This window comes from Oncorhynchus masou, chromosome 21 (genome assembly GCF_036934945.1).
Source record: "Oncorhynchus masou masou isolate Uvic2021 chromosome 21, UVic_Omas_1.1, whole genome shotgun sequence".
NCBI classification, from domain to species: domain Eukaryota; kingdom Metazoa; phylum Chordata; class Actinopteri; order Salmoniformes; family Salmonidae; genus Oncorhynchus; species Oncorhynchus masou.
In genome coordinates this window covers 50,747,567-50,765,596 of record NC_088232.1, presented here as the reverse complement: position 1 = coordinate 50,765,596, position 18,030 = coordinate 50,747,567, and the positions used below count along the sequence as shown (strand labels likewise).

General features: G+C 41.2%; 1 protein-coding gene across 4 annotated transcripts in view; it reads left to right on the top strand.

Moving 5' to 3' along the window:
- Positions 1-1,299: 1,299 nt before the first annotated feature.
- bahd1 (bromo adjacent homology domain containing 1) overlaps positions 1,300-18,030 on the top strand; it is a 44,593-nt gene continuing 27,862 nt past the window's right edge. The window contains exon 1 of one of the 4 annotated variants that reach the window (XM_064928710.1): positions 1,300-1,464. Coding sequence is in view for 3 of the 4 variants with exons in the window: in XM_064928713.1 (XP_064784785.1) it covers positions 10,139-10,200 (62 nt within the window). In the remaining variant the exon portion in view is untranslated. Of the gene's footprint in view, positions 1,465-10,060; positions 10,201-18,030 lie in introns of those variants that run through there. The other 3 variants (XM_064928713.1, XM_064928707.1, XM_064928706.1) reach the window with 3 other exon arrangements.

The following is an 18,030-nucleotide window of genomic DNA, read 5'->3' as shown; positions in this document are numbered from 1 at the left end:
GAAACAGCAATTACTTCACATTCTACATATTGTTGTCTCTCCCTCCTCCATGTTATCTCCCTCTTACACTTCGGTGCCTTTGAGCCTTTATCTTCTCCTCTCATATTACAAAAGCCTTTGACCAGCTCCTTCTCCAAGTGCATCTCTCAGCAGTCTGCAACAGAGAAAGCACACTGGCTACCATTACTCAAGTTCCACTTGCAAGTGCTCAAATCATGGATTGTCAGCTTGTTTCCACTACTCTTCAACTCCTATTTCCGACCTCTCTGCTCTCATGAAATGACTCAGCCCTGCCTGATCCAGATGGCTGAAGGCAGTTTGAATCTCAACAGTCTCAAAATGAATCACCCTGCTGTTTGCTCTGGAAAAGTGCTACCCTGTCAACCATTAATGAACAGGCCAACTCCCCCAGATAGGCCAGATAGCAACCGTTACTTTTTACTGTAATGTTTTGAAAGACTTCCAAGACAATTCAACCAAGCCACTTACCCTACTTTGACCCATCTCATGGCAAAGGGTCTGAATACTTATGTAAATAAGTTTTTTTTTTTTTTGCAGATATTTCTAAAAACCTGTTTTTGCCTCGACATTATGGGGTATTGTGTGTAGATTGAGGATAAAAAAAAATGTTTTACTTATATAAACGTCATTAAGTATAATAGATTTAGTATCCATATAAACATGTACATTTTCCACCCACATTTTTGTCAATCACACCCTCAGATAGGTGTGATGTGAGTGACAAGTAGTTTTTGCAGATCCGTTTTCAGTAACCTCTTATCATCTTTCCAACATCATACATTTCTGAAATCTTCAAGATGTTTCCTAATCACACAACAAGGACACATGTTTATCATGTTCACAAGAGGCATGCCACTAATTTGTGTACACTGAGACAAAGCATTATTTTCAGTTTGCATTTTGATAAACTTGGACAGCAGGTTAGATAACCTGGGATGGTCTTAATAGTACTGATGGTCTTAATAGTAATGATAATTCAATTTTGGGTGATTAGGAAACATATTGAAGATTTGAGAAATGCATCCCGTGTTAGGCTAATATACTGCATAGATGTCAAAAGAGGTTACAGAAGACAGGAAATGCAAAGTGTCCCACTTTTTCTGAATTCCCCCTACTATAGTTCTGCTTGGTGCAAGATAGCAGTACTCCAAGAACCAGAGCCCTGTCTAATCTAATTACAGGGTCCCTAATGTAAACTGGATCTCTTTCCTACATTGGAAAAGCCTAGAAGACTGTCCCACTTTAGCTACTTTTCATGATGTACCAGTTTTTCTGAATTCACCATACTGTATGTCCATGGCCCTTTAAGAAACTCCATGTTTTCGCAACATGTGATACGTCAACATTTAAAAAACGATGTTGACGATGTTATGTAAAAATAAAAATAAAAGGAAAAGAAAAACTCCGAAGTGAGTCGAGGTCCATGTAACCTACCGTCCGCAGGTAAGCGCTCTCCTTTCATATCTTCTTTCTCCGGCGATGGTTACGGCAGTGACTAGTGTTATTGAGGTCGATATCCGTAGCCGCCTCGCAATTTGAGGGTCTGTAACTGGATGAAACTAGATCCATTTGCAACTGTACAATACGTGTTTCATATCTACATGCGGAGTCTCATACACCTGACATGTCTTAATAAATATCGCACTTTTGGGGGGGATTTTCCTGCAATCAGCTGTTTTTGACTCTTCATGCGCAGTGTTCGGCGGAGTTACCTCGACTCAAGTTTGAGTGGCTGGCGAGAACAGAAAGTCCAGTGACATCAAGCCCTTCGGAGTAGGCTCGAGGATGGACACATACAGTTGAAATCGGAAGTTTACATACATCTTAGCCAAATACATTTAAACTCCGTTCTTCACAATTCCTGACATTTAATCCTAGTAAAAATTCCCTGTCATATCAGGGATCAGTTAGGATCACCAGTTTATTTTAAGAATGTGAAATGTCAGAATAATATTAGTGATTTATTTCAGCTTTTATTTCTTTCATCACATTCCAACTGGGTCAGAAGTTGACATACACTCAATTAGTATTTGGTAGCATTGCCTTTAAACAATTTTACTTGGTCAAACGTTTTCGGTCGTCTTCCACCACCTTCCCACAATAAATTGGGTGAATTTTGGCCCATTCCTCCTGACAGAGCTGGTGTAGTGGAGTTCGGTTTGTAGGATCCTTGCTCGCAAATGCTTTTTCAGTTCGGCCCACACATTTTCTATCGGATTGACGTCAGGGCTTTGTGATGGCCACTCTAATACCTTGACTTTGTTGTCCTTAAGCTGTTTTGCCAGAACTTTGGAAGTATGCTTTGGGTCATTGTCCATTTGGAAGACCCATTTGCAACCAAGCTTTAACTTCCTGACTGATGTCTTGATGTTGCTTCAATATTTACACAATTTTCCTGCTTCATGATGCCATCTATTTTGTGAAGTGCACCAGTCCGTCCTGCAGCAAAGCACCCTCACAACATGATGCTGCCACCCCCGTGCTTCATGGTTGGGATAGTGTTCTTTGGCTTGCAAGCCTCCCCCTTTTTCCTCCAAACATAATGATAGTAATTATGGCCAAACAATTCTAATTTCGTTTCATCAGACCAGAGGACATTTCTCCAAAAAGTATGATCTTTGTCCCCATGGGCAGATGTAAACCGTAGTCTGGCTTTTTTATGGCGGTTTTGGAGCAGTGGCTTCTTCCTTGCTGATCGCCCTTTCAGGTTATGTCGATTATAGGACTCGTTTTACTGGATATATACTTTTATACCTGTTTCCTCCAGCATCTTCACAAGGTCCTTTGCTGTTGTTCTGGGATTGATTTGTACTTTTCGCACCAAAGTATGTTCATCTCTAGGAGACGGAACACGTCTCCTTCCTGAGTGGTATGATGGCTGTGTGGTCCCATGGTGTTTATACTTGCGTACTATTGTTTGTCCAGATGAACGTGGTACCTTCAGGTGTTTGGAAATTGCTCCCAAGGATGAACCAGATTTGTGGACGTCTACAATTTATTTTCTGAGGTCTTGGCGGATTTATTTAGATTTTCCCATGATGTCAAGCAAAGAGGCACTGAGTTTGAAGATAGGCCTTGAAATCTATCCACAGGTACACCTCCAATTGACTCAAATTATGTCAATTAGCCTATCTGAAGCTTCTAAAGCCATGACATCATTTTCAGGAATTTTCCAAGCTGTTTAAAGGCACAGTCAATTTAGTGTAAACAATTGTTGGAATAATGACTTGTGTCATGCACAAAGTAGATGTCCTAACCTACTTGCCAAAACTATAGTTTGTTAACAAGAAATCTGTGGAGTGGTTGAAAAATTAGTTTTAATGACACCAACCTAAGTGTATGTAAACTTCTGACTTCAACTGTGTATGTTTACACTGAGCTGCTTTGAACTCGTGTCACAGAAGATGAGTCTACTTGATAAGTTGTTGCTATATTAAGTCATTCTCCAAACCATATGTTTTTTTTGTTGCCATAACAGATCAAACCATTTGCAACAGTCAAGGTTAGCCCAATAATGGACTAAAGGTGCCCTAACGTTACTCTTTATAGTCCAGGGAATATATATGTTCTGTTTGAAGGCGAATTGGCTCTGGAAGCCAAAACAGCTAAGTACCTCATCTACAGTAAATTTGAATCGATTCTCAACTGTGGTACGGTTCTAGAAACAAATCCTTTTACTGATATATCACATCAAAATCATTTCACAAATGCAAAATACGCAGTTACTGTGTGGCGGTCAGTGCTGTTTGAGATTTAGGAAGACTAATATATATTTTTTAATGATCATTGCCTTATTTTTATATTTTTATTACCCAGCTCAATGTAACATCAATAGGTTTAGGCTACTTACTACATGATACTCAAATTGTCCGGCGCCGACAGAGATGGCCGCCTCGCTTTGCGTTCCTAGGAAACTATGCAGTTTTTTTAAGTGTTATTTCTTACATTAGTACCCCAGGTCATCTTAAGTTTCATTACATACAGTCGAGAAGAACTACTGTATATAAGTTCAGCGTCAACTCACCATCAGTACGACCAAGAATATGTTTTTCGCGACGTGGATCCTGTGTTCTGCCTTACAAACAGGACAACGGAATGGATCGCATGCAGCGACCCAAAAAAACGACTCCGAAAAAGAGGGAAACGTGGCGGTCTTCTGGTCAGACTACGGAGACGGGCACATCGTGCCCCACTTCCTAGCATTCTTCTTGCCAATGTCCAGTCTCTTGACAACAAGGTTGATGAAATCCGAGCAAGGGTAGTATTCCAGAGGGACATCAGAGACTGTAACGTTCTGTGCTTCACGGAAACATGGCTCACTGGAGAGACGCTATCCGAAGCGGTGCAGCCAACGGGTTTCTCCACGCATCGCGCCGACAGAAACAAACACCTTTCTGGTAAGAAGAGGAGTGGGGGTGTATGCCTTATGGCTAACAAGGCATGGTGAGATGAAAGAAACATACAGGAACTCAAATCCTTCTGTTCACCTGATTTAGAATTCCTCACAATCAAATGTAGACCGCATTATCTACCAAGAGAATTCTCTTCGATTATAATCACAGCCGTATATATCCCCCCCCAAGCAGACACATCGATGGCTCTGAACGAACTTTATTTAACTCTTTGCAAACTGGAAACCATTTATCCGGAGGCTGCATTCATTGCTGTTGGGGATTTTAACAAGGCTAATCTGAAAACAAGACTCCCTAAATTTTATCAGCATATCGATTGCGCAACCAGGGGCGGAAAAACCTTGGATCACTGTTACTCTAACTTCCGCGACGCATATAAGGCCATGCCCCGCCCCCCTTTCGGAAAAGCTGACCACGACTCCATTTTGCTGATACCTGCCTACAGACAAAAGCTAAAAAAAGAAGCTCCCACGCTGAGGTCTGTCCAACGCTGGTCCGACCAAGCTGACTCCACACTCCAAGACTGCTTGCATCACGTGGACTGGGACATTTTTTTAATTTTTTTTTAATTTCACCTTTATTTAACCAGGTAGGCTAGTTGAGAACAAGTTCTCATTTACAACTGCGACCTGGCCAAGATAAAGCATAGCAGTATGAACAGACAACACAGAGTTACACATGGAGTAAACAAATTAACAAGTCAATAACACAGTAGAAAAAAAAGGGGAGTCTATATACAATGTGTGCAAAAGGCATGAGGAGGTAGGCGAATAATTACAATATTGCAGATTAACACTGGATTGATAAATGATCATGTACAGGTAGAGATATTGGTGTGCAAAAGAGCAGAAAAGTAAATAAATAAAAACTGTGGGGATGAGGTAGGTGAAAATGGGTGGGCTATTTACCAATAGATTATGTACAGCTGCAGCGATCGGTTAGTTGCTCAGATAGCTGATGTTTGAAGTTGTTTCGTATTGCGTCAAATAACAACATTGACGATTACGCTGATTCGGTGTGCGAGTTCATTAGAACGTGCGTTGAAGATGTCGTTCCCATAGCAACGATTAAAACGTTCCCTAACCAGAAACCTTGGATTGATGACAGCATTCGCGTGAAACTGAAAGCGCGAACCACTGCTTTCAATCAGGGCAAGGTGTCTGGTAACATGACTGAATACAAACAATGCAGCTATTCCCTCCGTAAGGCTATCAAACAAGCTAAGCGTCAGTACAGAGACAAAGTAGAATCCCAATTCAACGGCTCAGACACGAGGCATGTGGCAGGGTCTACAGTCAATCACGGACCAGGATGTCTTGCTCCCAGGCAGACTAAATAACTTTTTTGCCCGCTTTGAGGACAATACCGTGCCACTGACACTGCCTGCAACGGAAAAATGCGGTCTCTCCTTCACTGCAGCCGAGGTGAGTAAAACATTTAAACGTGTTAACCCTTGCAAGGCTGCAGGCCCAGACGGCATCCCCAGCCGCGCCCTCAGAGCATGCGCAGACCAGCTGGCTGGTGTGTTTACGGACATATTCAATCAATCCCTATACCAGTCTGCTGTTCCCACATGCTTCAAGAGGGCCACCATTGTTCCTGTTCCCAAGAAAGCTAAGGTAACTGAGCTAAACGACTACCGCCCCGTAGCACTCACTTCCGTCATCATGAAGTGCTTTGAGAGACTAGTCAAGGACCATATCACCTCCACCCTACCTGACACCCTAGACCCACTCCAATTTGCTTACCGCTCAAATAGGTCCACAGACGATGCAATCTCAACCACACTGCACACTGCCCTAACCCATCTGGACAAAAGGAATACCTATGTGAGAATGCTGTTCATCGACTACAGCTCGGCATTCAACACCATAGTACCCTCCAAGCTCGTCATCAAGCTCGAGACCCTGGTTCTCGACCCCGCCCTGTGCAACTGGGTACTGGACTTCCTGACGGGCCGCCCCCAGGTGGTGAGGGTAGGTAACAACATCTCCTCCCCGCTGATCCTCAACACTGGGGCCCCACAAGGGTGCGTTCTGAGCCCTCTCCTGTACTCCCTGTTCACCCACAACTGCGTGGCCATGCACGCCTCCAACTCAATCATCAAGTTTGCGGACGACACAACAGTGGTAGGCTTGATTACCAACAACGACGAGACGGCCTACAGGGAGGAGGTGAGGGCCCTAGGAGTGTGGTGTCAGGAAAATAACCTCACACTCAACGTCAACAAAACTAAGGAGATGATTGTGGACTTCAGGAAACAGCAGAGAGAACACCCCCCTATCCACATCGATGGAACAGTAGTGGAGAGAGTAGCAAGTTTTAAGTTCCTCGGCATACACATCACAGACAAACTGAATTGGTCCACTCACACAGACAGCATCGTGAAGAAGGCGCAGCAGCGCCTCTTCAACCTCAGGAGGCTGAAGAAATTTGGCTTGTCACCAAAAGCACTCACAAACTTCTACAGATGCACAATCGAGAGCATCCTGGCGGGCTGTATCACCGCCTGGTACGGCAACTGCTCCGCCCTCAACCGTAAGGCTATCCAGAGGGTAGTGAGGGGGGGGCAAACTACCTGCCCTCCAGGACACCTACACCACCCGATGTTACAGGAAGGCCATAAAGATCATCAAGGACATCAACCACCCGAGCCACTGCCTGTTCACCCCGCTATCATCCAGAAGGCGAGGTCAGTACAGGTGCATCAAAGCTGGGACCGAGAGACTGAAAAACAGCTTCTATCTCAAGGCCATCAGACTGTTAAACAGCCACCACTAACATTGAGTGGCTGCTGCCAACACACTGACACTGACTCAACTCCAGCCACTTTAATAATGGGAATTGATGGGAAATGATGTAAATATATCACTAGCCACTTTAAACAATGCTACCTTATATAATGTTACTTACCCTACATTATTCATCTCATATGCATACGTATATACTGTACTCTATATCATCGACTGCATCCTTATGTAATACATGTATCACTAGCCACTTTAACTATGCCACTTTGTTTACATACTCATCTCATATGTATATACTGTACTCGATACCATCTACTGTATCTTGCCTATGCTGCTCTGTACCATCACTCATTCATATATCCTTATGTACATATTCTTTATCCCCTTACACTGTGTATAAGACAGTAGTTTAGGAATTGTTAGATAGATTACTTGTTGGTTATTACTGCATTGTCGGAACTAGAAGCACAAGCATTTCGCTACACTCGCATTAACATCTGCTAACCATGTGTATGTGACAAATAAAATTTGATTTGATTTTTTACCTGTCATGAGATTTATAATGTAGGCACACTCTTGCTTGCATCTAGTTGTTCTCGGGTGTAATCATTTGTCCAAACAGTTGCAAACGAGAGTTTCTATTAGAATAATTCAGGTAGGGTTATCCCCCATTTCGTTCCGTTTTAAGATATTTTTTTCTACAGAATCGGCGGATTGAATACATCCCTGATCACCTGCACAAACCGTTCACTTTCATAGCAGACACATACAAACAGCATCATCACTTTTCTTGTTGTATAATTCCTTCTTGCATCTACGCACTCTCCTCCTCTCACCTTTTCCCTTCGCTGTTCTGCACAACACAACAGCTGTCTGTGACCAGGCAAAAAATAATAATTCTAAGTCAAACCTTCATACCATAACCGCTACACACAGCCTACATCGTTGTCACCATATTAGCAAATGTCATAGTCAACATAGCTACTAGAACTAACGCCTTAGTAAACCCGCTACAATCACGCAGCACAGTGTACAGCAAGCAGTTTAGCAGTTACACCGGCGGGCCCCCATGGCAGTAAATTCATTAAACAGGAAGCTTGACTTGGAAGTTCCAGTGTTGGATAGCCTAGCTAACACTAATAGCATGCCTCTCTTTTTGAGCTGGATGTTTGAGTAGGCTAAATTAGCTAAAGTGGATGAGATACAACCAAATATATCTTTATCTCTCATCTCCTTAACTTGAAGAAATTAAGTTGTTCAACTATTTTATTTCTCTGTCTTTGAGTCAGCTCCTCACCACATTTTATGCATTGTTAGCTACCTGTAGCTTGTGCTTTCGGGACTAGATTCATTCTCTGATCCTTTGATTGGGTTGACAAATGTCAGTTCATGCTGCCGGATCTCTGATAGGTTGGAGGGCGTCCTAATTTGTCCTAATTTGTCATAATTACTCTGTAAGTCTATGGAAGTGGGTGAGAACCATGAGCCTTCTAGGTTTTGTATTGAAGGCAATGTACCCAGAGGATGATGGAAAATAGCTGTCCTCTGGCTACACCATGATTCTACCCCAGAGAGTACTGTTGAGGCTACTGTAGACATTAATTGCAAAATAGTGTGTTTTAATCAGTTATTTGGTGATGTTTAGTGTAGTTTTATCTAAAAAGGAGAACTTTTTAATGTTTCATCATTTTTATGAAATTCACCGAGTGGGATGGTCATCCCTTTCCTCCCCTGAGGAGCCTTCACTGCTGTACATTAGTTTTAAGGGAGTGAACACTATTTATAATAAGGGTTTCATGGAGAAAATCGTACTTCTCTGAAATGAAAATGGATGGCCCTCCCTTCAGCAAAATATATTTTACCTAAACAATCCCTGAATGTAAAAAAATAAATTAAAAAAAGACCCTCCTTTACCCAAAATAATAATTAAACATAAAGTGGATAGCAGAGAACATGCGTACCGTTTACCCTCACTTCCTGGACAGACCACAGCTTTAGATATGCAGTTATAGAAACAGTTACTGAAATAAAAGGCTAAGAATGGACAGAGATAGCCTATGTGTTCATTTGATCATATTTCTCTAATGCCAAATCTGTGTTTCTTGTTTGCAATGATACTGTCCCCGTTTGGATATAATAAAATCTGAGAAGTCATTAGTAATCTGAGCATGGTACTTTCAAAAGTTAGGCTTACCCTTTTCACCCCAGACAGAGAAGGCCTACCGACACAAAAAAATGTCAGCTTTAAACTGCTGGCTACTCTTCCGATGAGAGAAGGTCACAAATGTTTCCCTAAAAGCTGTCTGGGTTTAAACATCTCCTATTGTACAGAAAGTAAATAGCTTAATCAATTGATAGTGACATAATTAGATTACTTCCCAAACAAAGTAAAACAAATGTCTCCTTGGCTATAGAAGGTTGTAGTTCCACCTCTGAATATCAAGGAAATAAAACAATGATATTCCCATAATGCATCAGTCACATCTTTCCAGGGTACTTTGCTGTTTGTTTCTAGCATAAAGCATCGAGGACCGAAGCGCTGTTATAGATCACTTTATATAATCCCATCCATTTTATTTTCTACAAAATCTTTATTAAACTAACAAGGGGTAGCCTGTGATATTTTTGTTGCCGTTTTCTTTAATAGAAGGTAGGCCTTTGGCATACACTCTCATACTCCCTCAGTTCAAGTCTTGGTTTTAACTTACCCTATCGCCGTGTCAGTGAAAGGCTGTTGTTTAAAGAGTATGGTGGGTGGAGGAATTGACAGACAACATCTATGGATATAGCAGCCTGTAGCCTAATTTCATTTGTCAAAGAGGTGGACCTGCCTCTTATTTCTTAAACAGGAAGAAATAGTCTCCAACACAAAGCCCTCTTGTTGTTAGTAAAGTCTCATTAAAATGAAGACTGTTGAAATGAGTTAAGCCTACTTGAATTTCTACTTTCAGCACCATGATCTGTCCATTTCCTTTTGATTGTGCCGCGACTGCTGCTTCAAGTTTCAACACCACAATGTAAGTTACTCGAATCTAGCTTATTGTGAGGTCAATAACTCTGATAAATACATCATGGGCAAGAAACGTATTGTTTTAAATACAATCAATTATAGTAATAACAAGCTATCAAAGTTGACCTCTGGTCCTCCCTCTCATTGTCACGCTCTCCATCTCAAACTGAACAAAACATAGGCTATAGGCTAGTCCACGCATGAGAGTAATTTTTTAAAATATTTTTTTTTTTACTAAGCCTAATCAAAAAGATTCTGAAGAAGCTTTAGACTCTCCTCCTAACTGCCATCGTAGGCCTACACAGCACGGTGATTGGTTAGGCAGCACACAAATGTTTTTGATCAGCAAGAGCAGGCTGGGGCTCAGGGTTGGAATATCCATTGCCGTGTGTAATGCAGCCTAGTTTTATTTACACCATCCCAGCAGCTATCTTGAAAATATAACTTTGCTCTGTGCTTCTCCCAGCATGCACTTCGTAGCCTATAAGCTATAGATCATTTGATTGAGACTACACTAAATAGCCGATAGGCACACTTGATATTGTGCGCACAGCGAAGAATCAGAGATGAGGTGTGGCATTGGGCACACATCGATATACACAGAACAAAAATATAAACGCAACATGTAAAGTGTTGGTCCCATTTTTCATGAGCTGAAATAAAACACCCCCTCATTCTGATTGGCTGGGCCTGGCTCCCCATTGTGTGGGCCTATGTCCTCCCAGGCCCACCCGTGGCTGCGACCTTGTCCAGTCATGTGAAATCCATAGATGAGGGCTTAATTAATTCATTTAAATAGATTTTCCTGAACTGTAACTCAGTAAACTATTTGAAATTGTTGCAGGTTGCATTTATTTTTGTTCAGTGTAGATGATTTGGGATAACGATGATCGGCACCAGACAGTGCATCGGTATCAGAAGTAAAAATGCAGCCAGACTAATAGACTGTGCCATTTCTAGACCTTATCTATTGATAGTAGACACCCAACTGATCCAAATAACAAGGCTTTTTGTGCCATTATTCAAATGACATTTTCACCCCAGTTTACAGCCTAGAGTACAATTGTACTCACTTGAAAACAATATTGCATATATTGATTGCATTGTGGTGTTGTAAGCTAGTCTAGGTAGGATAATTTATTGGCCCTGACGCCATACAAATGTCATTTCGTGAGGTGAGCCAGCTGGAAAAAATAAATAATACCCCCCAAAATATGTAACCCTTGTAATGATACTAAACAACCTTTGTACAACACCTAGCAACCTCACCAAGAGATGTTAGCCTTTTGGTATTGTAGCGAACGGTGGGGTGTGGAATACAACTCTGGTCTCTGGCGTGAAAGGGAATTGTAACGTGGCTCATAGAGCAAGGTTTGCTACACTGTTCCCTCCTTACTTGAAGACATGTCAACTTGGGGATTCTAACCAGCGACCTTTCGGTTATTGGCCCAACACTCTTAACCGCTATGCTACCTGCCACCCTCATCATGACTCATATAGCGAGGATTGTGACAGTATAATGGTTTCATAATGACAGTCACAGGGACCAGGAGTTGAGTCCCATACAGGGTACCCCCCTAATCCATTGTATTGGTGTCAGGTGTTGGACAGCAACATTGAAAGGATGTCACAGTACATTTGTGTTAGGCTAGCAGTGTATTGAACATGTGATGGCAGAGTATGCAAAACCAATGTGCACCCTATTGATACAAATCATCATGATATCATTCTGCCAGTTGGGCCTACTTTGCAGTCATTTAATTGGGAAGGTTTTTGGAGAAAAATGTTGAATCACAGATTTTATAGAGCTGGTAGGCTACACTGTACAGTGCCTTCGGAAAGTATTCAGACCGCTTGCAGGTGCATCCTGTTTCCTTTGATCATCCTTGAGATGTTTCTACAACTTGATTGGAGTCCACCTGTGGTAAAGTCAATTGATTGGACATGATTTGGAAAGGCCCACACCTGTCTATATAAGGTCCCACAGTTGACAGTGCATGTTAAAGCAAAAACCAAGCCATGAGGTCGAAGGAATTGTCTGTAGAGCTCCGAGACAAGATTGTGCCGAAGCACGGATCTGGGGAAGGGTACCAAAAAATGTCTGCAGCATTGAAGGTCCCCAAAGAACACAGTGGACTCCATCATTCTTAAATGGAAGTAGTTTGGAACCAACATGACTCTTCCTAGAGCTGGCGGCCTGGCCAAACTAAGCAGTCAGTGGAGAATGGGATTGATCAGGGTGGTCCCTACGGTGTAGCATGGTGGTGGCAGCATGCTGTGGGGATGTTTTTCAGCGGCAGGGACTGGGGGACTAGTCAGGATCGAAGGAAAGATGAACATAGCAAAATACAGAGAGATCCTTGATGAAAACCTACTCCAGAGCACTCAGGATCTCAGACTGGGGAGAAGGTTCACCTTCAAACAGGACAATGACCCTAAGCACAAGTCAATGTAGAAGTGCCTTCGGGACAAGTCTCTGAATGTCTTTGAGTGGCCAAGCCAGAGACCGGACTTGAACCTGATCGAACATCTCTAGAGAGACCTGAAAATAGCTGTGCAGCGATGCTCCCCATCTAACCTGACAGAGCTTGAGAGCATCTGTAGAGAGTAATAGGAGAAACTCTCCAAATACAGGTGTGCCCAAATTGTAGCGTCGTACCCAAGAAGACTCGAGGTTGTAATCGCTGCCAAAGGTGATTCAAAAAGTACTGAGGAAAGGGTCTGAATATTTATGTACAGTTGAAGTTGGAAATTTACGTAGACATAGGTTGGAGTCATTAAAACTTGTTTTTCAACCACTCCACAAATTTCTTGTTTACAAACTATAGTTTTGGCAAGTCGTTTAGGACATCTGCTGTGTGCACGACACACAATTTTTCCAACAATTGTTTACAGGCAGATTATTTCACTTATGATTAACTGTATCACAATTGCAGTGGGTCAGGAGTTTACATACACTAAGTTGACTGTGCCTTTTAACCAGCTTGGAAAATTCCCGAAAATGATGTCATGGCTTTAGAAGCTTCTGATAGGCTAATTGACATAATTTGAGTCAATTAGAGGGGTACCTGTGGATGTATTTCTAGGCCTACCTTCAAACTCAGTGCCACTTTGCTTGACATCATGGGAAAATCGAAAGAAATCAGCCAAGACCACAGAAGAAAACTGTAGACCACAAGTCTGGTTCATCCTTGGGAGCAATTTCCAAACGCCTGAAGGTACCACGTTCATCTGTACACACAATCGTACGCAAGTATAAACGCCATGGGACCACGCAGCCGTCATACCACTCAGGAAGCAGGCGCGTTCTGACTCCTAGAGATAAATGTACTTTGGTGCAGAAAGTGCAAATCAATCTCAGAACAACAGCAAAGGACCTTGTAAAGATGCTGGAGGAAACAGGTACAAGAGTATCCATATCCACAGTAAAATGAGTCCTATATCGACATAACCTGAAAGGCCGCTCAGCAAGGAAGAAGCCACTGCTCCAAAACCGCCATGAAAAAGCCAGAATACTGTTTGCAACTGCACATGGGGACAAAGATCGTACTTTTTGGAGGAATGTCCTCTGGTCTGATTAAACAAAATTAGAACTGTTTGGCCATAATGACCGTCCTTATGTTTGGAGGAAAAAGGGGGAGGCTTGCAAGCCAAAGAACACCATCCCATCCGTGAAGCACGGGGGTGGCAGCATCATGTTGTGGGGGTGCTTTGCTGCAGGATGGACTGGTGCACTTCACAAAATAGATAGCATCATGAAGCAGGAAAATGATGTGTAAATATTGAAGCAACATTTCCAGACATCAGTCAGGAAGTTTAAGCTTGGTCGCCAATAGGTCTTCCAAATGGACAATGACCCCAAGCATACTTCCAAAGTTGTGGCAAAATGGCTTAAGGACAACAAAGTCAAGGTATTGGAGTGGCCATCACAAAGCCCTAACTCAATCCTATAGGAATTGTTTTGGGCAGAACTGAAAAAGCGTGTGTGAGCAAGGATCCAACAAACCTGACTCAGTTACACCAGCTCTGTCAGGAGGAATGGGTCAAAATTCACCCAACTTATTGTGGGAAGCTTGTGGAAGGCTACCCAAAACATTTGACCAAGTTAAAAATGTTCAAGGCAATGCTACCAAATACTAATTGAGTGTATGTCAACTTCTGACCCACTGGGAATGTGATGAAAGAAATAAAATCTGAAATAAATCATTCTCTCTACTATTATTCTCATTCACATTCTTAAAATAAAGTGGTGATCCTAAGACAGGGACTTTTTATTCTGATTAAATGTCAGGAATTGTGAATAACCGAGTTTAAATGTAGTTGGCTAAGGTGTATGTAAACTTCCGACTTTAACTGTAAATGTCATATTTCCGTTTTTTATTTTTTAATAAATTAGCAAACATTTCAGAACCTGTTCTTGCTTTGTCATTATGTGGTGGTGTGTGTGTGCACATTGATGAATGTACACAGGAAAAAAGTAATTTAATTACTTTTATAATAAGGCTATAATTTATCAAAATTTGGAAAAGGTCAAGGGGTCTGAATACCTTCCAAATGCACTGTATTGCCAAACATGTTTGCTGTAACAATAAGTCCCTTGCATCAATTTCTTTTTTTTTAAATTCATGATATAAACTCATTGATTCTTGAAGAATATAACTTGTACATGCCTCATGAACTTACATGCCCAGTGCAGTCCAAAAATGTAGTTTTCCTGTGTTTTTTTATGTTTCCACACTATGAGATTGGAATAGTACTGTGAAATTATGAAAATGCCCTTTTAGTGAAAGAGTTGTTTGGAATGAACGCTCAACATTGTATCCTGTTTTGTTGGGATTGAGTTTTAGCCAGGTGGTAAATTTAGTTAATAGATCAATGAGAAAGAGTTCCAATCCTCTCTGCCAATAGATCAATGAGAAAGAGTTCCAATCCTCTCTGCCAATAGATCAATGAGAAAGAGTTCCAATCCTCTCTGCCAATAGATCAATGAGAAAGAGTTCCAATCCTCTCTGCCAATAGATCAATGAGAAAGAGTTCCAATCCTCTCTGCCAATAGATCAATGAGAAAGAGTTCCAATCCTCTCTGCCAATAGATCAATGAGAAAGAGTTCCAATCCTCTCTGCCAATAGATCAATGAGAAAGAGTTCCAATCCTCTCTGCCAATAGATCAATGAGAAAGAGTTCCAATCCTCTCTGCCACTAACGGCTAGTTTTCAGTTTTCCCCTTCCCACTCAGACCACTCACAGACAGTCCTAGCTACATTTCTGTTCATTTTTTGACCATTTTAATTGAAAACAATCACAAGTACTTCATTGTTACCCAGAAAGGATTTGATATTGAGAAATAAATCATCTGCATTGAACCTTCTTTAAAATAAACTAAGACCATCAGAACCCAATATATAAGCTTGTTTTACTCAATTGTTTTGTAAACAATGTAATTGTAAACAAACACTCTATAGCCTTAACATGGTTAAAGCTATAATTCTGATCTCACAGATGGTCTGTCCTTGCATCCATAGCCCCGTCTATGAATTTGCGAATGGTTACATTTCTCCAGCCCCGTCCATAAGATGTTTAACCAAAAAGGTGGCGGGTGACCTCTTTATTGTTTGATTGCCCCTTTTTAATGAAATGTTGCGAATCGGTTATGTGAAGGCTGTGACAAGATGTCACTTTGCAGTAGCCTCCAGAGATGTCAGAGCCTATGTGTAATGCACCATGAATGGAAGCCTAAAGCCATACAGGAAGTCTTCTTCCACAAAGTGCCCTGCTGGTTACTTGCACTGCCTGCTTTGTCACTCTCTTTATTCTGAATTAATAATCCTCTTTTAAATATGCAATTCATGAAAAAAGTAGAATCTGTGCACTTGGATAGTAATAAGAGTTCATGTGGAAAAGTGGTCTTTGGACATCAGATGCAATATTGTACAGTTGTACACTGGAGCAACAAGAATATCTGAGATGGTTTTGTTTTGATTACTGAGCAGATGGAAGCCATAAGACTCTGACCTTACCCTAAGTGATTGTTTTGTGGACGATCGTTGGCCCCTAACTTAATAGCCGAGGTAGCAGAGCCTGCGTTTACACAGGCAGCCCAGTAATGATCTTTATGAAGCAAAGCCAGGTCAGACAGGAAACCCCAGTTTCATCAGCTGATGTTGCACCAATTAGATTCATCACCCTACCTAAACATGGAGGTCTATTTAGTTATATTCATCACCCTACCTTAACATGGTGGTCTATTTAGTTAGATTCATCACCCTACCTTAACATGGTGGTCTATTTAGTTAGATTCATCACCCTACCTTAACATGGTGGTCTATTTAGTTATATTCATCACCCTACCTTAGCGTGGCGGTCTATTTAGTTCTATTCATCACCCTACCTTAATAACATGGAGGTCTATTTAGTTATATTCATCACCCTACCTTAACATGGAGGTCTATTTAGTTAGATTCATCACCCTACCTTAACGTGGAGGTCTATTTAGTTCTATTCATCACCCTACCTTAACGTGGCGGTCTATTTAGTTCTATTCATCACCCTACCTTAACATGGAGGTCTGTTTAGTTAGATTCATCACCCTGCCTTAATAACATGGAGGTCTATTTAGTTATATCCATCACCCTACCTTAACATGGAGGTCTGTTTAGTTAGATTCATCACCCTGCCTTAATAACATGGAGGTCTATTTAGTTATATTCATCACACTAGCTTAACATGGTCTATTTAGTTATATTCATCACCCTACCTTAACGTGGAGGTCTATTTAGTTCTATTCATCACCCTACCTTAACGTGGCGGTCTATTTAGTTATATCCATCACCCTACCTTAACATGGAGGTCTGTTTAGTTAGATTCATCACCCTGCCTTAATAACATGGAGGTCTATTTAGTTAGATTCATCACCCTGCCTTAACGTTGAGGTCTATTTGGTTATATTCATCACACTACCTTAACATGGAGGTCTATTTAGTTATATTCATCACACTAGCTTAACATGGTCTATTTAGTTATATTCATCACCCTACCTTAATAACATGGAGGTCTATTTAGTTATATTCATCACCCTACCTTAACATGGAGGTCTATTTAGTTAGATTCATCACCCTACCTTAACATGGTCTATTTAGTTAGATTCATCACCCTACCTTAATAACATGGAGGTCGGTTAGATTCTATTTAATGTTCTATTCATCACCCTACCTTAACATGGAGGTCTGTTTAGTTAGATTCATCACCCTGCCTTAATAACATGGAGGTCTATTTAGTTATATTCATCACCCTACCTTAACATAGGTCTATTTAGTTATATTCATCACACTAGCTTAAGTTGGAGGTCTATGTAGTTAGATTCATCACACTAGCTTAACGTGGTCTATTTAGTTATATTCATCACACTAGCTTAACATGGAGGTCTATGTAGTTAGATTCATCACACTAGCTTAACGTGGTCTATTTAGTTATATTCATCACACTACCTTAACAACATGGAGGTCTATTTAGTTATATTCATCACCCTACCTTAATGTGGAGGTCTGTTTAGTTAGATTCATCACCCTACCTTATAACATGGAGGTCTATTTAGTTAGATTCATCACCCTACCTTAATAACATGGAGGTCTATTTAGTTAGATTCATCACACTAGCTTAACCTTAATAACATGGTCTATTTAGTTATATTCATCACCCTACCTTAATGTGGAGGTCTGTTTAGTTAGATTCATCACCCTGCCTTAACGTTGAGGTCTATTTAGTTATATTCATCACACTACCTTAACATAGGTCTATTTAGTTATATTCATCACACTAGCTTAAGATGGAGGTCTATGT